The sequence below is a fragment of the Gouania willdenowi genome, chromosome 20 (assembly GCF_900634775.1).
Source record: "Gouania willdenowi chromosome 20, fGouWil2.1, whole genome shotgun sequence".
In the NCBI taxonomy this organism is placed as follows: Eukaryota; Metazoa; Chordata; class Actinopteri; order Blenniiformes; family Gobiesocidae; genus Gouania; species Gouania willdenowi.
The window spans coordinates 4,958,884-4,984,998 of record NC_041063.1 but is presented as its reverse complement, the minus strand read 5'-3'; the positions used below and the strand labels follow the sequence as shown (position 1 = coordinate 4,984,998).

Below are 26,115 nucleotides of genomic sequence, written 5' to 3'. Positions count from 1 at the left end.
TTTACAGAACTCGACTTTTATCACAACTACAGAACAGCACGATCGGTTCAACAAGACCTTTTTAATGAATACGAAAAGGAAAAAGTCACTCTTCTGGATATAATTGTGTTATATTTGTAGTCGTCTTGTGAGCTTTGAAATAATTTTGTGTATTTTTGTGGTTCGTTTGTACATTGATCCTGTTTTGTGTTTTTTTTTTGCCATTTTGTGATTTTGGAGACAATTTTGTATGTTTATCTGATGTGTTGGAGTAATTTTTGTGTTTTTGTTTATTATCGTTTTAAATCATATTGTTATTTTTGTAGTCGCCTTGTGTGATTTGGAGTAATTTTGTGTATTTTTGTTCTTTTGTTTATTGTTGCCATTCTGTGTGATTTATTTTGCAACCTCATGTATTTGGATAACATTTTTTATGTTTCTATCATTTGGTATATTTTCTGCTGTTTTTGAAGTCATTTATATGTTTTTATACCATTTTGTAATTTTTGCAGTCGTCTTGTGTAATTTGGATTAATTTTGTGTATTTTTTAAGTAATTTTGTATATTTTTCTGGTTTTCTGGTGTAATTTTTTGCAGCTTTTTCAATGTCATTTTATAAAATTGTGTTATTTTTGTAGTCGTCTTGTGCATTTTGGAGTAATTTTGTGTATTTTTGTTGTCATCTGCTCTATTTCTGCTGTAATGGATGAGTTTATGCTCACATTCTCTGTACCCTGTGTTTGCAAAAGAAAGGAATGAAAAAGGAAAGAGGAAGGAAGCGACAGGAAAGGAAAGCACGGGAGGGTGTATTAACCTGTCGTTTGTGTCGTGTTAAGCTTGGCCGCACTTGAAAGGCGCGGGAGGGGAGGGAGGTGGAGTGGAGGGAATGGGAACGTCGGGAGCGGAGGGAGATCTGGGGAGTGAAAGGTAGAGAAGGAGGGAGACGGAATGAAAGAAAGAAGAGCGATCTAAGGGTGAGGCAGGCTGTCCCTCTCTCTTCTTCTTTCTCTATCAGCCGTCACCCTGACAGGGACGGTAATTGGACGTGGACCCTCTCTCTCTCTCTCTCTTTCCTCTCCCTCGTGGTTCTGGTCCTCAGTGGGAGCCTTGGGGCCCAGAAATAGCTGATGACAAGATAGCGGCTGCCTTTCATTCTGCTCAAGGTTACCCCCAGCCTTCCATGACAGCCAAAGACGTAGAAAGGGTGATGGTGGGTGAGTATTTAAACCTGCGTGCCTTTTCTCCAGCGTGTCCAGGTGACCTCCTCCACCTTATTTTGTGGCACGGGGTGGGGTAGACAATGTGATGAAACACACGCGTGAACATGAGAGTGACAGTCGTACTCTTAAAAGGTGTGAACGTTGGGAGTCATTTCACCGTACAAAAATAAAGGGTAAACAACAGAGGTCACACCCACACACACACACACACGCACACGCACACACGCGCACACACACACAGAAAGTCTCACAGCAGGAAGTGCTCCTGCTCAGGAGGCTTTTTCACCCAGGTACCCAGCCCCGTTTCCTGCAGACACCTGAACCACTGCTGCTTGGCGGCGTGGTAGGGACGCACCGCCATCTTGGCCTCAGAGTACATGAGCTGGGGGTCGGCCGGGCTGCACACGTGGATCCCCAGCTGGAAAGAAAAGAAAGTATGAGAAATAAAGGGGACAGATTAGGAAAGAGTAGGAATGTCACCGTATTAATGATATAGCAGTATTATACTGTAAGTGCTTCGATATCGTCGTGGTTATGTCATGGTATAAAATAATGAGCCATTGTGATTGAAAATTAAGTTTTTGGGTTGGATGTAGTGGACCATTTCACAGTAAACTACAAGTTCCATAATGCTTTGGGGCATCGTCACAGGTTACAGGTGGTTGAGCCAATGGTGTGCAACAGTGCAAGGTCAGAGGGGAAAGTTTGTAGAACCTGTGCATGATGCAGCGGCTACAAGTCAGAGGTGTTGAAAGGAGAAAAGGTGGACACTGTTACTCTAACAGAAATATAAGCAGCATGAGACGCCATTTAACAACCCATCATCCCAAAAGGTTTTAAGGGCCCATGTTAAGCTAAATCAAACTTTTCTGTGCTTTAAACATGATAAAGTGGTGTTAGGGCTTTATACACATGCCAAAGTGTTTTTTCATTGATTCCCTTAGAGGGTGATTTGCTCCTTTCTTACTCCAGGGTGAACCCAAACACCTCGCTCCAATTTGATGACGCGTTCCCACTTTGATGATGAATTTGACTCAGCACTGAGCTGGAGAAGCCCCGCCTCCAAGAAGCTCTCTGTCGTGATTGACATGTAAACAGACACGCCCACAAAGGTGAGCGTATCAGCGTCCTTCGCGCTGTACTGGTGAATGCCCCGCCCCCACGCTCTGTCTCGCGTTTATAAAGCAGCATGAGCTCAGCTACGTAGCGGGTGGAAGGAGGGTGGGCCTCTGGCCCTATGTCACCATGCGGGAAGGAGGAGTATGTGTCCCATCTATAGACACGCCCACTCATGAATATGCATAACTAAGCTGCAAATCAGCCTGTTTGTGTAGAGTTGCTCAGAAAGTGACTTTTTAGAGGCTAAAACTCTGGAAAACAGCCGAGTTTGGGAAAATAAACCTCGAATATTATGTTTTTGGGGTTTTCAGAACAAATGAAGATGGGTGAAAAATAGCATGATATGGAACCTTTATGGATCGTGTCAAACAAACAATCCAGTCTGATCAAAAAACTCTAAAGGAAGCGTTTACAACCATGGTCCCTCAGATAAGCTGTGGCACAGTTACAACCAGGGTTAGTGGATGCTTTCAATGCTAGGAGATTACTCCCAACCTTAAATGTGAACTTGTTCATCTTCCTCAAGAAAAACTAATCTAAACACAGAATAAGGAACTTTTTTTTTATTATTATTGTTATTATTTAATTTATTGACAGTAGATTGTTTCTACACCTGTGTTACCTTTAAGAGTGTTCCTGGTTTGATTATAATTATTGCACTTTAACTAAAACATCTGTATTGGTTAGTGGCAGTATTCACTTTATAATGTCATAAATAAATAAAGTATTACAATGAATATTGTTAAAATACTTAATGGTCATCATTCACAAAAAGTATATGCAGTAATATATGTAATTGTTTTTTGTCTTTTTTATGGAGGGAAGCCATCTGCATCTAATCTTCTGTTTTATCAAATAACATTTTTTTAAAAAACAATTGTTATTGTTAGAATTGCTGCAAACTGTGTGCCTTCCTGTAAAACTTTCCCACAAAATCATAATAAATATCGTACATCAGGTTGCTACGGTGATTATACTGAAGATTTAGATGTCGTTACATCTTTAGGTGTGAGGTCAGAGCAGGGTGGGGGCGATGAAGGTGTGGGTGGTGGAAAAGGAGCAGCAGAAGAAGAAGAAGAAGAAGAAGAAGAAGAAGAAGAAGAAGAAGAAGAAGAAGAAGAAGAAGAAGAAGAAGAAGAAGAAGAAGAAGAAGAAGAAGAAGAAGAAGAAGAAGAAGAGTGGAGCAAAACAAAACGAATGAGCCGGCACAAATGCATTTGGGTGGGGTTGGGGGTTTCAACAGCTGTGTAATCTCCCCATTTAAATTTCACAAGCAATTGAACATTCTCTGTGCTTTTTTGTGCATTCCTACTGTCGCACAGAGGAAACAATGAAGATCGGCGAGAGAGACGAGCGAGGAGAGAGAGGAAGACGGAGAGAGTAAAAGTTTCTTCAGCAGATTAGTGCGACTGCTCTTGCGTGGATGGAGAGCGCGGGGAACGCTTAGGGTGGGGGCCTCCTCAAGTACTTCTCCAAATAATTATGGTTTCATAGTCATTATGCTTTAACGGCCCGACATTTGGCGATGCAGGCAGTGTGTGTTACATAAAAGTTTCAGGATGGAAATGAAAGTGCAGCGGGTGAAGATCCAAGCTGCTGCGTTTTGACAAGCTGCAAAGACGACAGATGTTTGCCTGGGATTTATCAATGGAGAAGAAACTGTCTCATATTTGAAATATTTCTTTATATTTGGCTGTTGGTAAATCTCAGGTCTTCTGAGTTTGAATCATTTACAAATTAGTTTTAGCAAGTTCCAGTGTGATTCAGTCTTGACAAACATATCCTATTGTTTGCTCATTGATTCATACATTTATTTATTTTTCCACTTAAACTCAAGGGCCTGGGACCAAATCTGGCCCTTGAGAGCAGAGGATCTAAAACTTTTTTGGCTCATGTACCCTCTTTCTCTTATTTCTGAATCAAGTACAACGTTTTACTTAGGAAATGATTTTAAAACAACTATAGATCATAATGATGGAATGAACGACTGATAACACACATTTAAAAGAATCCTATTTTGTAAATAAGTGGAAAGAAACAATATTTAGTGCAGTGCTTGCCAACCTTTTTTGGATCGTGACCCCATTATGATATCAAGAATTTCTGCCAACCACAGAGACAATTTTTTCCTAGAATTAGTTTTTGATCATGTTTGAGCTCAGATATATAGGTTGAAAAACATAATTAGTGACTCCCGATGATTTATTTCTATAGTTTTTATCATTTACAGTCATCTCAGGCCTGGGGTGGGATCAAAATGAAATTATGAGAGGAGAAAAAGGAGCACAGCAGTGAAACTCACCGAGTTGGATGTGTCGCTGGTGGGTGAACGCAGCATTAGCCAATCAGGACGCAGAACACAATGCGCGTTCATGCGCTGTAAAAAATGCATCTAAAATTGCACTGTCAAAAAATCCCCGAAACACTGAAGCCGTGAAAGGTGAACGTGATACAGCAAGGGACTACTGTACTGATAAATTCTACTCAAGTATAAGTACTGTTACTTGACTGAAATAGCATTCATGTACAAGTATTAAAATACTCAAGTACAAGTAAAAAGTATCCCAATTAAATAGTACTCAAAGTAAAAGTTACTAGTTACGTTCACCCCCTACATTTATTTTTGGTAATAAATCTTGCATACAGTAAACATCTCATGTAATAACTTCAAAAGAAAGAGACCAAATCTTACACAATTAGAAATAATTTATTTTCCACAAATTGATTGTTGTCTGGTCATTTCAGTTTTTGTAGTTTCACAATGTCTGTTGATCATTTTAAACAAAAAATTAGAATTTACTCAGTAATGATTGGGTGTGGAAATGTAATTAATTACTTTACTCCTTTTAAAACATACTTAAGTACTGATTTAGAAATATACTCAAAACCATACAAAAACAACTAAAGTACAGTAACATGAGTACTCAGTTACTTTTATCTCTGGTGCCCAGAAAGAACTCATAAGGACACATCAAAACAATCAGCAGAGACCTCTGAGGAAGACTGACTGAAGTAAATTTTGTAAAAAAAAAAAAGTTGTCTGAATAAATGAAACAACACATTTTCACAGTAATTTGCTTTGATTCTGTTAAAAACTGTCAGGAGATGACAATACATTTACAAAATAATACAATTTTAGATTATTTCAACATTTCAGATTAAAAGAAAAATCTATAAACATATTTAAAAGAGTTAGTGGTACTTAAAGTAATTAGTTTTTCTGTAGTTCATTCATGTTGTAATTTCTGTATAATCTTTATTGGACCTTCAGGTAGTGATTCTCAAAGAGTTCAGTTTCTTTACTCAAAAACTTAGTTTTTAATTAAAAAAAAAAAAAAAAAAAAAGGGTCTGTAGACCAAATGGATCTAAAATGTAAATATAGAATAAAGTTTTTAATTTTATGTATGTTCTTGTAATCTTATATTGAAAAATTGTGACTTCTGCTGTTGTTCTCTACTAAACTCCGCTGCAGAGCTTGTTTACCAGGCGTGAGTGTGATTTCTGTCATATTTCTGTGTTAAAGTGTAAAAGTCAGCTGTGAGAGGAGCTGAATGAGTCACTAACTCTGTCAGTGTTTCCTTTAATAACATCCTCAGCGTTTGTCGACACACAAGCACAGGGATCACCCAGATAATTACTGGGATATTACCATCACTGGCTGTTGTGGCCATCACTTTTAATTAACTCCACTTTGTTTGAGGAGACCCCCGTAGTTTAGCAGTGACGGAAAGTGTGCCACTCAGCATCAGAACGTCTACAATCATCTGTGATACTCAGCAATGGTTTACACACCAATTCAGAGTGGATTAAAGAAATCTGTAATGATGCAATGATTATCCTAAAGCACACATGTCAAACTCAATCCGGCCCTTTAGAGCATCAAATTCTGCCTACAGCAGAAAGTAAAAAGAAAAAAAAAAACATGAATCATTGTTTAAATTACCAACTATTTCAGTGTAAATATCTCAACTAGAGATCTCCAAGCAGGGCTCACATTTTTCCCATGCTTATGTCACATGATGGTAGTCATTTTTTTTAATCTCAAATTGTTAAAAAAAATTAAAAAAAATTCCAAAATCCTGCAACTTTCTTCAAATTATTCCACAAAATGTCCCCTTATTACCAGTGACGTGCCGTCAGGGTAGGCAAGGTAGGCAGTGCCTACCCAAGGGTGAATTGATATTTTGATTATTTGTTATAATTATAATATAATTAGAAATTATTTATTTTTCCATTTCCATTAGCCTACAGTACCTATAAGTTTGAAAGTGTCCCCATTTTGTGCAGCGTTATTTCCTGGAAAGGCTGCCGTCTCACTCCGCTGTAAGGCAGGAGGAGGCCACGCCCCCTCCCAAAAGCACATTGCCGCTCTGCCTGCGTTCCCAGTGCGTGTTTTTACATGTTTGCGCATGCCAGTCATGTCCCCAAGATGACAACCATTCACGTCCAAAGGCAGGGTAGAGAGCTGCCTTTGGACGTAACCATGCTATGCTAAATGCTATACGTAAGTTCACAGTACATTAATGAATTGATCCCATGTGACCGCTGCTGCTACGTTCTCTAGCTAGTGGGCGGGACAACACTACAGGCAGGATGACAGCGTGAAAGACGATAGAGAATTTTTTTTTGAGGAAAAACGACAGCTTTTAAAAGATGGGAGACCAACACCTGAGCTACCAGACCTTCAGCAAAGGTAAGATCAGAAAATTGTTGGTATTTTCTACAGTAAATGGTACAAAAGGAAGGATTGACTTTGTGGATGCTCCTCACTGAGGCTGTTCTGAGTTGTTGTTGTTGTCATTTTCTCCGTGTTTCCAACACAAACAACGGATGCGCTGCCGTGTCATGAGATATATCTTGTTGGGAGATTATGGAGACTATATTAAATAATTGTTTATGTTTCTTTAATGGTGTTTTATAATGTTGATTTTGTTAGATGGCTAAATGCTTGTTCATGTGGATCTTGTTGGGTTTTTTCTTTCTTATTATGAATTTTATATTTTGATAAGCGCATTGAGATGACTTTGTTGTAAATTGCTTTATACAAAAAAAGTTGATTTGAATTGAATTAACACTTGACAGCAGAAACATATGAAATTGTCATTGGTGGTCTCGATTTGCAACGTGCCTACCCAACCCTAGTGGTCACGGCACGTCACTGCTTATTACATAAAAATTGGCCACAAAAACTAAACTGTTTTAATTGAAGATCCTTCAGGGACTGAAATGTGTCACTTAATGCTTTGAAATGATCAATGCCATACATATTTTATTATTTATTTATACGTGAAAGTGCAAACTGGAGGACAATAATGTTCTAATTACTTATTTTCCCGCCTAAAATTTGCAGCCCACTTAAGATAATTGGCTCCGTATTTGGCTCGAGAACTAAAATGAGTTTGATACCCGTGTTCTAAAGAGTTGGATGCTCTAGTTAAACAGGCCGGTGTACAAAAAATAACTAGCTGCATCTTTAGTTATGTTTGCAGTGTACGCGTCAAAATGGAGGAGATAAGAACAGTGTACTAAAGTCTATTTAAAGAAATAAAAAAGTCCATCAAACACAAAGACCTCAAAGACACAAATCTTAAAACCCTGGGGAACTTGAGAAGAGAGAAACCAGTAGAAATAAATTGACCCAGCACTGAGATCTGTGACTCCATAACGGGCTCTGAGATTAAAGATGCTTTCACACCGGTTTAGTTCCAGGCTCGGTCCAAATGGTTGGAGGTCAGTTGATACAAAATATGCCCAAAAAATTAACGAGGAAAGTTTTCTAGCTAGCTATAAAATAGCTATAAAATATCTCGGTCAAAATAAATGCCAACACCACCAAATCTGAGATCCTTGGTTGGCATGTGACTCTGGGGGTACATGGCAAATATGGAATATTTATATCTCTTAAATGGCAAAAACAATCTTTACCAAACTTGGTGGGTATGACCTTGGGTCGCTCCTGAGGCCATATCTTGAAGTTAATCGCGATTGATCAAAGTGGGCGTGGCTTATTACAACATATACAACAAACGTTTATTTCAGCTGAAGTTTTATGTTGAGGGCTGTGAAAATTACAGGGTACATATAAAAGAGCACACAGACCACTCATACCAAAAAGTGTACCACTAGGTGGCACTATAATGGGTGCAAATGCATTTTGGCCTGTAACTTTCACATTTTATATCACATCTTCCAAAACTTCACATCCACCTATTAACTGCAAATGGCACGTTGGCCTGTGTCCTGACGCTCGCCAAAAGCCGTCATCTTTCGTGACATACTTCCATGGGCTCCGCAACACCTGGGGTCCGAGTCACGCGGGAGGGCTTGGCCCCCTTTCATAACTGCTTGCAGTTCTAGTTATAATTGTAATTGTACTTGAAAAAAAATGTTGCTCTTGTAATTGTAATTGAATTGTATTTGAGTTTTGATAATTGACAATGGCAGTCCAAGCCCGGCCTGTGAGCGCACCCTTAAAGTCACTCACCTATTGTTTTTCTTGGAATCCTTGTCTGCGCTACCTCCTAAAGGTGGGTTAATCACAACATGTTAATCAGGGTTGGTTGCTGCATTGTAAAGGTGCACATTCGTCGGATGCCATGGTGAATAATACCTTGTGAATCTTCACACCCACAGAGGTAGTAGGTATTAGAGTTGTTCAGCATGCATCATGGTCTGCTGTACCTCGTAAAGGGCAGGTTTTTTTTTTTTTTTTTTTAATCATAGATTGGCTGTTATGATCTAGGTTATGAAGATAATTTTACCATTTAAAAAAAATATAAATCAAGGGGTATAGCCTTGATTTAAGGTAACCAAGAGATGAGAAACAAATTAGATGACAGATCATTGTTTTAGTATATTTTACAGCTGATTTAAGACATTTAGTAATTGAGAGCGTAATTGAAATTGACTTTCAGGTGGAAAAAATAAATCGTAATTTAATTGTAATTAAGAAAATTGCTTGTCAACATAATTGTAATTGAACATGGATAATTGAAGATGTAATCGTAAGTGAAAAATGTTATTGACCCCAATCCTGGTTCACGCCAAATGCGACTGAAGCGACTGCAGTCGCTGGAGGCTTCAGTCGCCCGTGAAGAGTCGCCTGAACATAGTGGCGCTCTTTGGTCGTTTCATCACTTTGTCGCTCCAGTGACGTGATGACTAGGAAATAGTGTGTGTCTGCGGAGCCGGTGACAGCTGCACTGGGAAGGCAGATGCACTGAGAGAGCTGATCACTCCTTCTCCAGATGTATGTTTACAGCACTAATCATAGACAGCGCCGCTTTTACGGTTTAAATGGTAAACTTATGCAGTTCCTAAATAATGAATGTAGGTGTATTCAAGGTGTTCAACGCTTTTATTTTGCCCAGGTAAGTTGAGGAAGTGTACGGGGCTGATGCCTCAGCTCCACAGACTGTGATGGCCGGGGGAATTGTCGCTTGAAAAGTTCAAATTTTTCAACTTTGAATGACTAGGTCGTGCACGCCACCGGAATCGCGCAAGTCGTGTCACTTTAAGGGAGGTCGCTTGACGTTGCGTCATTTACATTGATTTTGAATGTAATGTAGTAATTCAGTGGTGTTCAGTGTGAACGCACCTTTAGTGCTGCCTCTGGCTCTGCAGTCAAATATTGCGAGCAAAATGTGCGACTATGTTCACGCAACTCATGGGTGATTTAAGCAACTATAGTCGCTGAAGTCGCGATCGGTGTGAACACACCCTAAGTGTGGGCAGAGTCTCTTGCCATCTCTGATACTTCTGCCATCTCTGATACTTCCTTTGTTTATTTGGTCCGAGAGCAGTTGTGTTCACGGTGCTCTAAATTGTTCTAGACTTTGATTGTAATTGCTCAAAGAACGGCTGAAACAATCACTCTAGAATTCTCCTGTTTGATCCACTCTAGACTTTGTTTGCGTGTTCACAGTGACCAAACGAGGAGGACCATCAGAGCAAACAAAGCATTTTATCCGTTCTAGGATCCATCGGTGTGAATACACCCTAAGGGTGTCCTTTCCTACTTTGGGTGCTCAACAGAAAAGTTGTGAACATTTTCCGGGGCCTCATGCAGGTCTGTGTTTTCTGCTCTTGCCTAAAGTGGATGTGTGATGAAATGTCAAGTGAGAAAACACCAAAGTTTAATCTATTTGATCATGCAGAGAGTGGTCGGCCCTCACCTTGCGGTAAAGTCTGTTCCAGCGGCTAAACAGGGCGTGTTTGCAGAGACGTGAAGGAGCTCCTGAGTCTCGTCTCCGTCCGGTTGCTGTGTTGATCACCTCCACCTGTTCGTCGCCCAGCGTCCAGTTAACGCTAACACAGGAAGCCTTCCCGGGCGGCTGATACTCAGCACTGCTCAGCCCTGTGGGGAAGGAAAGAAATGACAATGACTGATTCAGGTGCTTTAACCTTTGTTACAAGTGATGTGCTACTTAGACAGAGTACCTCCACTATGACAAGTCGTGGTACACAATATGTTTTCCATTATGGTGTTTATTCAACCTTCCTCCAACCTTACTTTGTCTTGTCTCGAAGCTAAACACACAAGCAAAGTTTTACAATGCTGAAAAAGAACCAAAGCTCACATGGGAATAAAAGTGCTTTGATTTAGCCTCTGGGACAGAAAACAGGAAGCTATTACATGCGCACTCCTCCAAAGGGTAACCTTGTTTAAGTGTCAACAGCTACGCACAGTAAGCATTGTCTCAACACGTATTGTCTTTCTGTCATTGTGCTTCATTGTTAAAATAAATTAAAAAGTGTGAGAGTGAATATGATTGTGTGTTTATGTGTGTCTGTACCGTAAACCCGCAGGATATCACATTTATTAGAAACAGCAAAATTATAAATTTGGATGATGCTAACTAAGGGTCATGAATGCCTAACTTATGCTGTCATTGAAAAGTTTCATACACTATCTCAGACTGAATCAAAGAGACGGACACTGCCCCTACAGTGAGGAACAGGTACTTTGACATTACTGTTCTGTTAAAGGAATCCTCCACTGTTTTTACAAATATGGCCTAAAATCTTTGAAATGTTCTTATTAGAAGATCTATGCCCACTAAAACAAATTATTTGCCACCATATTAATTTAACTGTCTTTTAAAAATGGGACTACTTTACAGATTTAGAGCCTGTGTTCCTTCATCTTAAAATCACGTGATTGATGATGTCACAAGGCCCCACTGCCTGTAAACATCCTATTGTTTTCTATTGGAGTGAAACATTCGGCCTGATTTTTAGATCATTTAGCAGCTTTTTAGATCATTTAGCAGCTTTTTAGGTCATTTAGCAGATTTTTAGGTCAAAATGACAACTTGTGCCGCTTTGGTTGCTGGAAAAAACCAAGATAAGTTAAAGATGTTGATGTAAACCACTTTTGTTTACCAAAAGAGAATAAAAATGGATGTGACACAAAAAATTCCTGTGACCACAGGGGGTGACAGTTCCAACTCTGCAGTTTTGTAGTAGACAATGAAGCAGAGAAGAAGAGCTCTCCTAAAGGACATTTACTCTTCTTTAAACAGCACACGGCTGACACTCTGGCGGCTTTAGTTAGAAGATAGAAGGACTCCCACCCAAAATGTACTGTTGTGCAAAAATATTTGAGTGCTCTTTTTCAACAATGTTATCATGGCTACATTTTCTGGCAGAAATTTAGACCTTTGGACAATAGCTTTGTTTCCTACAGTTGGAAATACACGCTCGATAAAGACTGATGAAACAGGGATGGAAAGGTATGATAACATTTTCATTGTTTTATGGAACTATGACTCATATATTGTTAATAGAAGTGATTCAACTTTTCTTTTAGAAAACGAACGCTGCTGTTAGTATCCTTTTGTGTCGACCACCTCAGGTCAACCAGTGTTTTTCCCTGTTTCCACGCTCGGAACTACACTGCTTCGACACCCTCCACGACCCAAATTAAGCACTGTCTGGCCCACTTGAGGTTAAACTGGGTTGTATATGGCCCTTGAACTAAAATGAGTTTGACACCCCTGTCCTGCATATTCTATCCTGGCCATACCAGCCTGTCAATGCCTGATCTCATTAGATCTCTGAAGCTAAGCAGGTCTGGGCCTGGTTAGAAGGTGGATGGGAGACCACAGAGAACAGGTGCCACAGTGGGGTGGCAGTCACCTCAGTGGTATCTGTCATTGTGTCCTTGGGTAAGGCACCCACATTGCCTAGTATGAAAGTAGTGTGTGAGTGTTGGTGGTGGTGGGAGGGGCCGATGGTTCACTATGGCAGCCTTGCTTCCGTCAGTCTGCCCTAGGGCAGCTGTTACTACAATAGTAGCTTACCACCACTAAATGTGGAGTGAAAGAATGCCATAATTCTGTAAAGCGACTTTGAGTGTCCAAGAAAAGCACTATATAAAATTGATGTATTATTATTATTTGTTTAGTGAATCTTTGTAGTAATAGGCTCGTTTAAACCATGTCTAAATCTCCAAAAGCATCTTTCAAAAAGTGTTGCCGTCTTCAATTCCCAAACGACTTCCATCCCACTTCTTTATTACATCGATAAATCTTCAGCGGAAACCAGCAGACGGATTGATTGTATGAGCAGCGTCTGACAGACAGCTTGTTGGAGCACAATACTCTACCTGATCCACAGCATCACAATACATCTCCACGTTTCCACATCCTCACTCTTCCATTCACACTGCTCACAGCTTCTTTTCTGCTGCTCCTCAGAACTGGGATGAATGGTCCGCTACAGTAACAATCCTCCACGTCTCTTATTACCCGTCTCTTCCGTCTCTTTGAACAATCCACCCTGCTTCATTCCTTTTCTCCGCGCCTCATTCACGCCTCATTTCATCCCTTCCAATGGCTTTGACTCCTCGTTTTCAGTGAAAGCCAATTTGATATTGCTTCATTGAAGACTTGATCAATTTCTCCTCTGGGAAATGTTTGGCAGACATGAAAGAGGCCGAATTAGAGTCTCCATTTCTCAGAATCATAAGCACACTGAACACCTATCCTTCAGTTTAACATATCAGGCTGAATTCACCCTGCAACATGTTCACATCTACAGCATGGGAGGTTTGAGCTGTGAAGCAACACAGCTGTGTGAAAAGCAGAATTTTTAAGGAACACAACTGAATAAAAAGTTGCTCGTTAGCCTTTTTTTAACAATAAAAAAGCACACCAACATTCAAAATGTACTAAATGGAAGATTGTACCAATATAAATGTTTGATTCCGAATGTATTACACATGCTGATGTTCCTGTCTGTTTAATACAGGTGCATTAATCTCGTTAAAATACGGAACAGTTTGATCTTGAGTGGGCTGCACTATTTAGGAAGGAAAATAAGTCATTTCATCATTCATGTGTCTTAGTTTACACTTTCACATATACAGTAAATAACAAGTGAAGTACGTAATAAACCTTTTCACACTCTCGGAAATCTGGCTCTCATTCAGTTCTCGTCCTGGCTGACAGTGAGTCTGACAGAGATTTAAATTATTTTTTTCATTAGAGAATTGATTCCTTGAAAGATTTTTTGCGGAAACGTGGTATCGGTCTCCAAGGCAGACCGAGTTAGCTGCTAAAGCTAATGCTGCACACACTTTTCAACAGTGACCCAGGTTCCATGAATCAACTGATCAGCGCTGTCTCACTTATCGGCCTGTTTAGTGTCCATCTTGTGCACTTCCTTCAAATTTGTAAATTACATTGTATTGTCAAATAATAGCTTAACAAAAATAATCCTGGACCTGGTTAGTGAATGGTGTAACTCGTAAATTTACCTTTTCAAAGTGAGAACTCATACTGTGCTTTTTACACTCTGAATACTTGCTTGTCCCATCAATAATAATACATTTTATTCATAAGCCCTTTTAAAAAACTCAACAACACTTAACAGTTGTTAAAACAATTACACAAGCCCAAAAAAGAAATTAAACAACAAAAAAAATATAACAACCATAACTTAAAATCCTGACTTAGCCTTCTGCATTTAGGGGATGGCTCAGGAAGGAAGCTGTGAAGACACATGACCAGTGTTGGGAACGTTACTCTAAAAAAGTAATTAGTTATAGTTACTCACTACTTGTTCAAAAAAGTAACTGCATTAGTAAACTAAATTACTCTATAATAAAAGTAACTCATTACCAAGGAAAGTAACTATTTGCGTTACTATTAAAAAAAAAAAAAAGTTGCTCTATATGAAATAATTCAGATTTTATAGATGCGTGTGTCGTTGTGAGGTGCTTCATTAAATTTGAGTTGCTTATAACAGATGTGGACAAAGTCTTCACTCCTGGATATAATGAACACTTCACATACACGTTCTCGCTTTTGACCACAATTAATTTAAAGTTGTGTTTGTATCGTCACCTTAAAAACTTTTCATCAGACTGCTCCACGCTCACCATCTCTGCTGCTTCATCCAGTCTGCTCTGTGTGTGTGTGTATGTGTGTGTGTGTGTGTGTGTGTGTAGCGAGTGCTGGCACGTCGCCTTAGCCAATCATAATCGCTCACTTTGTTTTTAACCCACCTCCTCACAACAGTTGAGTCAGAAGCCAGGGATGCTTTCGGATAACATTTTATTCAATCAATACATGTAATGCACCGCATTTAACGTTCAGTAACGATAACGGCGTTGTAACGGCGTAAAAAGTAATTCGTTAGATTACCCCGTTACTGAAAAACAAACGCCGTTACATAACGCCATTATTCCAAACACTGCACATGACCCAGTATGAAATGTGCTATACAAATAAATGTGCCTTTATGAGGTTTATGCCTCAAACACCTTAGTGTTAATTCCAAGTTATTTTCTGAGGAGGAAAATGTTAAGGATGAAAAATAATCATGATGAGTTGTAGTTTTTGTTAATTAGCTACAACGTGTTAGAATTTATGCCACAGTTCTCTTTAATGTGAGATCCGAGTGAAGGACACGTCGACTCGTTCATCAATGTGTTCGGCCCTTGGAGTTCAGGTGGAGCTGCGATAAGAGCGGGGCTCCTGCCATCCCCGGGAATATCTCTGGGGGGGGGGGGGGTGTTTGCTTTTAAATTACCTTTGACTCACAATCAGAGCCAATGAAAAGGAGGGTGAAGAAGAGCTGAAGGTTTTGACGTGAGTTGGTGGGGGTAGAAAAGGCCTGTCTTTCTTTATTCCCCCTCAGATTGAATGGCTGTCCGATAAGGGCTGTGATTACATTGATTTGGTGCAGGGGCCATCTCCTGCTGTCGGCCCATCTCCCACCAGCCCCCCCCCCCCCACACACCTCCCACCCTCACCTCTCTGCCCTTCAATGCACTGTTGCTCTTTAAATGACTGAGGGGGCAAATATCCCACAGGCCGAAAAAGATGCAGTGATGGAGGAACCTGTCAGAGAGGAGGGGGTGGGACACTGCTACAGTACTTCACTTCTCTTTCGGCAGGTAGAACAACCTTACTCTCATTTACTAGTCCACTACAGCTCTTTTCACTCCCCAGGTCCTGGACCAGGCCCTGGACCAGGTGCCCGCACACAAAGAGGACAGGACTGTTGCAGTTTTCAGAACCTGCTCCTGTTTTCATACAGTCTGTGCTTGTTTCATCTCGTAAAAAGCTGCTCACTGATGTTTCGTTTAGCAGTGTTACGGTCTATGTAGTATCCAAATAAACTGGTGACTCACTATCGACTGAGTTGCTGATGCGAAGCAAACAATAGATGTAAGAAAATGTACAATTAGAGACTTTTACAAAGATAATTACACAGCTTTTCTGAGAGCAATAAAAAAAAAGTTTTTCCAATAGCCTCCACATTTACAAATTGGGCCTAAAACCTTTAAAATGTACCCATTAGAAGATCTATGCCTAACAAAACACATTATTTTTTACACCAAATGCGTTTATTTAACTTTTATAAATGGAACTACTTTACAGTTTTAAAGCCTGTGTTCCTCCATCTTGAAACTACGTGATTGATGATGTCATATGGCCTCACTGCCTGTAAAAGTCCCATTGTTTTCTATTGGAGTGAAACATTCTGCTTGTTTTTATATCACTTAGCAACTTTTTCAGTCAAAATGACAATTTGTGCTGTGTTTGGTTGCTCTAAATAATCAGGAAAAGTTAAAGATGCAGATGTAAACCTATTTTGTTTACAGAAAGAGGATAAAAACAATTATCTATGACTGCAAGGGGCGACAGTTCCAACTCTGCGTTTTGGTAGTAGATAATGAAGCAGAGAAGAAAAGCTCTCCGAAGGGACCTTTACTCTCCCTTAAACAGTGCGTAGCTGTTGCTCTAGTGCAGTGGTGCCCAACGCATCAATCGCAGAAGCATTTTGTGTTGATCGCGCTCATGGGCCGCAATACTAATTGATGAGAATGACACGGTCAAGTGTAATAGAAATGGAACCTAACAATTCAGCTTCTGACCTCAATTTGAAGGGCGCGGTAGTGCACTAATCTATTCATTTACAACCTCTAACAAAAAGTAGAAGAAGAGCCTCCTCCAGCCCCAAATACGCTCACAGTTACACTGGTACAAAAGCGTACAGCAGCATCATTAGACAACCTACGTGTGTGGAAGCCTTGGAAGTTCTTCTAAAGAATAAAGTGAGCTACAAATATCGAAACGCTCTGTGTGTTACTGACTGGCACCACTAAATGTGGTTTTTATTGTGGTTTCATTCCCCGCACACTCTATAACCCCATAATAAGCCTGCGTTTCCTCCTGGATAGTTTGATTCCTCAGTGTTTTCCTTTGTTTAATTCGGCTTTCTCAGAGAAGATGAGGCATTTGTGTGTTCTGATTCAGTGCAAAAATGTTATTCTTTAACCTGGGTCTTTATGAAGTGAGCAGCTGTGTTTGGAGCTTTTGTGGATTGCTATAATGTGCATTTAATTATGCTATAACAGAACTGAGATAAACTGCAGACCATCACACTTTCTCAGAGTTTTAGGTCTGCCATGATGAAATGGAAATGCTAATATTTAACAAACTTTCTTTTAAAATAATTTTATTGATTGCAATAACATTTTGAAATACATTTCAAACTAACTCAGATTTAAGTGTTACTGTTTCAATATAATTATTGTTTTTTATTATTAAACAAATAATAAGTTAATAATTGCAATATAATTGAAATATTAAAATCAGATTATTTACAATTATAACCCCACAAAAAAGTTGATCACAAAGAGCTGTCCATGATAGAAGTAGCTTGCTAGCAGAAAAAGGTTGGGCACACCTGCTATAGTGGATGAAGTTAGCGAGTAAATCATGGACTGTTGAAGGACTCCTAAAAGACTGGGCGGGAGTCCTTCTATCCTCAGGGTTTCTGTGTCTTCAACAGTCTGTGAACTTCAGCCACCAGAGCATCAGCCATGCAATTACGTGAAGATGGCGGAATACAGGAGGAACACAGGCTCTAAAACTGTAAAGTAGTCCCATTTTCAAAAGTTCATAAAACCAATATAGTGCATAAACCAACTCTGGTTAATTTATTCAGATCAGATACGTTCATGTCGTAATCTCCAAACTTAACTTTGATTAATTTATGTACTAATGCGTCCCAGTGCGCTCTGTGTGCGGCGTGCCAAAGATCAGCCTTAACTTTGATCCAATCCCTCTGAAGGTGAAAGAAAACTCATGAGTGATGCTTGTAATCAGATTCAATCATGATTCATCACAGTTTAGGACTATTATCAATCATAATAAAGCCAGGCCTTACAAAATATTAATTTACAAGAAAGCAAATTACCCATGAGCCATTGTGCCCTTCAGAAACTGTGCTCGGGAACTTAGACATCGTATAAATGTGATGAAAGATCAGAATTCATAGTCCTCGTGTAATTCATTTTCCTCACTCTTTGTTCCCATCAGAAACCGACCGTGCCCCACATGTCAGAGCGTCTCTGTTGCTTTGACTGGCCCAGATCGGAAGCGATGGCTGCTGCTCTCACTACCACTAGCGTGTCATTCAGATCCTCTTCCAGCATTCATCTTCACTACAAACACCAGCCTGGGGTCTCAGCGGAGCCACGAGAGCAGACGAGCCAGACGACTTCTATGGCTGCTGCTTGTCTGCTTGGCACAATGTGAGTGTTGGGGAGAATCACAAGGCTACTGTGTGCATATGGGGGAGTGGGTAGCACATGTATGTGATGTGTTGTGAGGCGCTCAGTTGTCAAATGACACATTTATTAAAAGAAAATGCCAGAAATAGAGAGCTGTGTGTGTGTGTGTGGCATCTAGGTTTGTGAAGAAAAGGGAAAAAGAGGAGAACAAAAACAGAAACAATGCAGCTGTTCATAGTAGCATGCTGCTTTAGGTTTTTAATAAAATTATAATAAATAGTGATGGGACTCGATTAAAAAAAAAAAAAAATCTAAAAAATTAGAGATTTTGTAATTAATTAATCTAAATCTATCACAATATTTACACTAGAAGCAACATTTTTCCAATTTAAATGGATTTTGGTAAATGACTGAATCAATGAAAAGAATAAATGAGTTTAAACAACAAAATATTGTTTAATATTTCCATCACTGAGTTCTAACAATGTGGAATATGAATAAAGAATATTATGACTGTATTGTTCACAAATCACAAACTTAAAATGTGTCTGTGTATTAAAATTAAAAACAGCACTTAGTCCAGAACATTCCAGAGAAGAAACTGAACAGTGCAAAAATAGTTAGAATATCTGTGGATATCATGAAATAAACAGAGAAACTGATGAAGATGATGAATTTAGTTTGAAATAGTTTTTCTACATAGCAGTTGAGAAGATGGGTCAGACAATGCTATCTGTAGCAGCGCTTCTAGCCCCGCCCACATCCTCCACCACCGGGAGTGGTTGACTATCCACTACAATTATTTATCCACTGACTTTGTTCATTTGTCACTAATGGACTTATTCATGTTGGCTCTGAACCCTGTCATCTTGTCCAGTGTGGATTGGAGACACTGTCTGTTTGTAGCATGTTTGAGCTAGCACTGTCCGAATGTCCGTGCTAGCTGCTACATGTTTAGCATTGAGCTTTGGTGATCGGCAAACACTTTCTTGCACAATTTGCACAAAACTGGGCTTTCATTTTCCATCTGGTGTTATGATAAACTAAAATCAACACCCATGAAGCACAGCAACAACTTCTCATTGGCTTCTCCTGTAGTCTGTCCATCTGTATTATGGGTAAACCGGGAACTCATCAAATGTGTAAAAAAAAGAAGTAATTAATTAATCGCCCTAATAATAACCCGTTAATGAAATTTACTAAATTCTAATTCAAAGCTTGGCTCAAATTTTTCTAGAACCCACTTATCAAACATTTCATTATGACAACCAGAGATGGGAAATATTGATATATATAAATATATATTTTGCTTTAGAATTATTTTTTCCAATAATGTTTTACTTTTTCTAGTTAAAGGCACCAACGTGGCAAGGTGGGCCCGCATCTCCGGCGGCAGGGAGAAGAGTGCAGCGGTGGCGACTGCTCCTCCAGCCCATAGATTGTAGCCGAGCCCAGCCCCGTTTCGCAACCCAGCCCTAAGAGCCAATCCTTATCCCGAAGTTACGGATCTAACTTGCCGACTTCCTTTACTAAAGAATCCACGTTTAACTGAACTATCACAGCGATTAGTGCACCATTAACCCAACACAAAACTATCATATTGTGCTCTTTTGGCTGTAAACAGAGGCTAACTCGTTCCAGCTGTCCACAGCAATAGCGACGGGTCGGGAAATGAACGTATGTTGTGACGTCACGTGGGAACTATATATTTCCGAGCCTGTGGTCACCTGATTGCCGTAAAGTGAAACGTTCTCCAGGCATTCTCCAGGTCACATGACCTCGCCAAAGACGGTCCGTCTTCTCTAAACTTACATGGTCGGTGTTTCAAGAGGGAAGCCCAGCTCGGAGCATTGATACTATTGGCCTGAGGAATCATTTAAAATAACTCACATGGGTCAACTCTTTAGGTTAAAAAGTCCACGGTATGCCTTTACATGTACACAAAGATATTTAGAAATGTTGCTTGTTTCTTTAACTCTCCACGTAGGAAGTGACTTGAGGTAGGACATGACTAGTACTAGAGGAGAGTGGAAGGTCAATAAGGTAAACATAAAAGAGGTCACTTGGGCCGACCTCAACATACTCAAAACACTCAAACATGTGTGCAGTGCTCACAAGAGACCCAGTGAATCAATTTATTATTAGATCTGCAACTAATGATTATTTTTGTGGTCGACTAATCTATCCATTATTTTTACGATTAGTCCCCAAGTCACAATTATTTTTCTGTTTTGAAGCACATTTTTAGAGCACCTGCTTAAATCCTTCCACCTGTGAACATGTCCCTGTTATACTGTGACAGCATGTTTTACAGAGGAATTAAAACAATTACATAAAACATGTATTTGTAGTGTAGTTGTTATGTTTAACACATAAAATATCATTGAAATTACAATAAAATCATAAATAAATTAAATATCACAATTTTAAAGTGTAAGTTGTCTTTAACAAAGTATTAATAGTAAACAAAGAATAAGTAACTTTAAAAAGCTGGAGCTAACCTGTATGTTAATGAAGTAATGAGGTTTAAACCAATCACAGAGCTGCTTTGACATAAAGTAAAATAATCATTAATAACATCTTGTTTGAAAGAATCCTTAAAGTTAAGAAATGTCTAATTAATGTTATCTAAATCACATAGTTAATAATAAATGAAAGAGGTTTATTGTTCAGAATACATTTCTAAAGCGGGTACGTCACTAACTCACTGATGAGTGCAGCTAAACATGCTTTCAGACCTAATCATTATATTTAAATCACAGACTGTCAGATAACAAACACACGCATGAACTTCAGAGTTGTTTCACTGCTTTGTTCTTGGTGAAAAGTTCTGAAGCTTTAGAAACTTCAGATCGAGTTAGTCTTTTCCTCTCTCCACCTTTCTTCTTCACCGTTTACTTGCACATCCATCCTGTAGTCACAGTATCAGCAGCTCTGCTGTGAAGAGCTCACACTCCTGCGCTGGCTTGGCTGATCACTGCAGTTACGCTAACGACCATTGTGTCACTATGGAATCTGATTTCTTGATCCTGCCCTATGCTCCTTTAAACATCCACTGATTCTCTTTGTAATATCCTCTGCACTGTAAACCTTTCAAATGTGATGGAAATGACCCATAACTGGTTAAATTGTTGCGACTCAGAGCCCTTAAAGAGTTCCTAAACCCCTGCTTTCTGCTGACCTGCCACTAGTGGGGAAATTTAAAAAATGGCTTGATTATGAAGCAGTAAGACACGCCCAGTCAGGCAGCACACAGTGCAGGCAGTAACAGAGTGCAATATACACACAATACACAGCCCACAAGCATAAACACACACAGCACACATGGCCCCACAGACGCTATATTACTCACAAACAGTCCCTGATCTACTCCCGCCATGAGCCTCAGAACGCCTCACACACACATAAAGATACGCATGCACGTTCGAGCACACGCAGAGACAGACGGGAATACACACACAATGTGTCTGTACATACACACACACGTAGCTTGACGAACCTCCTGATTAGACCAGAATCTGCTCTTTATAGAAGCACAGTCAAAAACATCAGCGCAGGTTCGCACGAAGCTTGGAGTTCCTTATTGAGGCTGTCAATCAATGCTCACCGAGGGCTGTGATTGGAGAAAACCCTCCTCCCTCTTCTCAGCTTTTATTGGAGGGGCGGGACCAACAGTGAAAGTTTGCGACGCACGATGGTCACAATAATCCGTCTCAGCCAATAGTAAAATTCAATTGTAATAGCAGGCGTTCAACCCTTAGAGGGCAGTAACTCTGACATTTTACAACTAAATACTCTAAATTAAAATACTTTTACTAAAATGTTAAAAGTTGGAGAAGTATCAATCAACAGCACTACTAGATACCCAAACCCATATGTATTCAGCAGAAAAAAGTGGGTTTGGGGTTTAGAATAGAATAGAATAGAATATCCTTTTATTGTCCTTGTACAGGGTACAACGAAATTTGAGTGCAACTCCAAGGTGCCAGTGAGAGAAAAAAATAAATAAATATAAAACACAGCAAAAACAATAAAAAATTTAAATATGACACAATAATATGTACCGACAAATACCCAGATAAATACACAGATAGCAGCTTGAATGTACAGATCTACAATAGCAGCAATATGTTTTATTGCACAAGATCAATATGATCAGTATGTGTGAGCGATGTGAGCGGATTTGTTTATTACAGTGATAGCTCTGGGAAAGAAGCTATCCCTGAGTCTGTTTGTCCTGGTTTTGTGGTTTGGTTTTGTCTGTTTAGTTACTCTTGAACTTTATTGTTATGAAAAAATTAAAAGGCATTTGCAAAATCAGGTGTTTTAGGCTGCAACAATCACCTGGATGGATTGGTTTTAGAAGTTTTCTTTGGGGTAAGGATAGTGTACTACAAAAACAGAAAAAGCTGAGTCAGCACAAAAGGGATCCAACAACCAATGCAAAAATGTATCTGACTCATGTGAACTTCAAAATTCTGCCTGTGAAAGTTTTTCCACATCTGACAGGAATGTGTGCGTGTGTGTGTGTGTGTGTGTGTGTGTGTGTGTGTGTGTGTGTGTGTGTGTGTGTGTGTGCGCGCGCACTAGTACCGCTGAGCAGGGGCTGGTTGCGTCTGTACGTAGCCGGCAGCGGGCCAAGGCGCTCCAGTCGCTGGTTCAAAACCCGGCTCAGATGACCCGTGTGTCGCAGACTCCCGACCGTCACACTATGCAGATACAACGGCTCCACAAAGTGGCTCAGCAATGCCCCCTGCAGGCCCAGGATGTTCCACCTGAGAGGAAAGAAGAGACGAAAAAGCAGAGAACATAGAAAACTATAGAGTGATGGAATAGTGGGAATTAGTGGAATGACACAAAAAAACAGGCGAGAAAATGCCATGGATTGAGGGATGAAGCAGAGTAGACGGTGTGGGCGATTTGATGATGGGTCAAGACAATTTGATCATTATCTCGACGTGGGACGTGATGAATAACAGCCGCTGGACACGCACTCGCACTCGCACACACACACACGCGCACGCACACTCACACGCGCACGCACACACACACCCACGCGCACGCACACACATACACACACACAGCTCTCATGATCTGATGTGTTTGCTTTGTGACAAAAAAACATCAACAACGCAGCCAAAGATCAGAGCATCAGCATTCATTACATAATATAACACATCAGCATGTGTGTATTCATCAGTGTCACAGGGTAATGCACTGAGCAGCAGAGCTACACGTTAACCGTTACTTATGGACCATGCCTGTCAAGTTTTGGATTTGAAAATTTGGGACATTTTCTGGCGCCCGCTACGAGGCGTCCCACCACCCCAACCATGCTCCAGTCTCACTGATGTTATAAAACCGGTGAACAAGAAATCTAAAATACCCACTTGTCAAGCACTTACTAAGCACAATTAGGTGATTAGAATATGTTTGTTGACATTGAAATGCTGTGAAAATTTCAATGTTATAATACAGCCTAAATTAAAACATAAAGAATATATGAAGTAGAGCTGGGCGATACGGACCAAAACTTATATCTCAATATTTTTTCTCAAAATAGCGACATACAATATAAATCTCAATAATTTTAATTAAAATTAAGTCCGACCAGAAAGACAATTCGGGGCTAATTTAGGTTTGGGTTAGGACGCACTCAGAAATCCATCCAACTGTGATTTTAATGCTGTTCTAATGAGCAGTGAAAACAAAAAAGGATGTAAAATAAAATATATACAGTATATTGATAGAAGCGATACTGAAATTTTCTATAACTCCAAAATAGAAAACTCGATATATCTTGAATTTCAATATATCACTCAGCCCTAATATGAAGCAATTTCATTTAATATACTTAATACTAATATACAGTTCATATACAACAACATTGAATATTTACTGTTAATTTCAAATTGCTTGTCTTCAAGTTAGACATTTACATTTTATTTTTATGAAATATTTTATATATATATATATATATATACAGTATACTGTATATATAATATATTTCATATTTCTCATGCTCACTTATGTGGTTCTCTAGTATTCACTAATGACTTTTTGCCCTGGTAAGTTGAGGAAGTGTACAACCTCCCACTGCAGAATCTCTCTGTAGCTCTACTGACAGTGACCCTAACCAGGGGAGTTGTTGCTTGAAGTCGCTGGAAAAGTTTTTCAACTCTGAGCGCGACCGAGTCGCTCAAATCAAGCAAGTCACATCGCTTGAAGTCACGTCATTTAAACATTGATTTTTAATGTAATCTAGTCGCTTCAGTCGTGTTCGGTGTTGGTGCACCATTATGGGTTTAAAAGTTTGTAAATATTTATTATTTGTGGGTTTTTGTGTTCTGAAAGTTTAGTGACCTTTGTGGCTAAATTAGTAGCAGTGATTTTGCGCTGTCCTTGGTGCTGAAACATGCCAGATTTTGACAGCTGTCACTCAGAGAGAGATAGAGACAGATGATCTCTGTAACGGGCGATTGTCCGTGCTTCTTTAACGCTGATTCATCATTCTTTTATTAAACATTTTGGTTAACTGGTTTTTGTGTTAGCAAAAGGCACTGTGATATTTTTGTCTCTCTCTTACTGCCGGAACAACGCGTGGCCTGTGTTCCGGGACCTGATGTTTTACAAATGAATCACTGCTTATATAACATACCACAACCCATACACAGAATCTGAAGTGTTTAAACACATTTGTCACAATGTTTCAGTGAAAATAAAATGGTAAAAAATTATCACGTGCAGCAGTATTTAACTCTACTAAGTACAAACTACATCATCTGTCATATGTATTTAGCTTTGTGAGTTGAAATCCTGGGAAGTAAATCAGATTTTAGATAAAGCTCATTGGTGAACAGAGCTCCTGAGGCCCCCTAATATGGCCCATGCGGGCTACCTGGTGCCCGCGGGCCCTGTGTTGGTGACCCCTGTGTTAGGGAGATCCACCATTGCAGGGCTAACCCAGCAGGCCATGTGGACACCTCGAACTTTAGCAGCTGGTCTTTAGCCACTGCCAAACCCCCCACCCAACCCACCCTCTGTTTATCCGGCAGATGCTAATTTACGGGAAATGATAATTACTGCGTTTATTATGATTCCAGCTCTTTAAAGAGCACGATGAGGCCTGCTGGGTACCTGATCCACGTACTCACACTAATAAACACATCCCAGGCTCAACTACAGATCATGCTACAATCTTCATCATCATTGTCCTTTTTGTTCATCAATGTCTCTTCATCACAAAAGCAATTATAAATATTGCTTGTTTGCATGTGTTTTTTGCCTTTTTCGCCCTCTAACTAGCTTAATAATCACTCATTATGGCTCCCTTTGCTTGCCAAGCAGTCACTTAACATCAACAGCTTTCTAGGAATCACTAAACAGGCTCACACAGCAGCACAACAATGATGTGCTTTACCTGCAATCTGCTGCCCAGATCTGTCCTTTCCTTCCTGAACACGGAGGAGGAGCTTTGTTCAAAGAGCACGCGACAGCGCTCACCAAAATAAAAAGACTTGGCCTGGAATATTAGTTCACGTTGTGAATCAGAAACATCTTCTAATCTCATGCAAGAGAAGACAGCCATCTGGCTTTGGGTGTGTGAATCTACAGAGATCTTTCCCTCTCTCTCTCCATCATTCATCATCAATCCTTTCCTCCTCCTTCAGTAAACGGTGACTATTAAACTAATGTGTTCATCTGGATTAAACTGCAATGGAACGGAGAACATCATCATCATCATCATCATCGTTATGTGCCGT

At 39.8% G+C, this 26,115-nt stretch overlaps 1 protein-coding gene across 1 annotated transcript in view; it reads right to left on the bottom strand.

The window, feature by feature from the left end:
• Positions 1-563: 563 nt before the first annotated feature.
• Positions 564-26,115, bottom strand: part of adarb2 (adenosine deaminase RNA specific B2 (inactive)) — a 314,585-nt gene continuing 289,033 nt past the window's right edge. The window contains 3 exon segments of the mRNA XM_028434799.1: positions 564-1,617; positions 10,494-10,675; positions 22,946-23,127. Coding sequence (XP_028290600.1) covers positions 1,447-1,617; positions 10,494-10,675; positions 22,946-23,127 — 535 coding nt within the window. The 3' untranslated portion in view covers positions 564-1,446.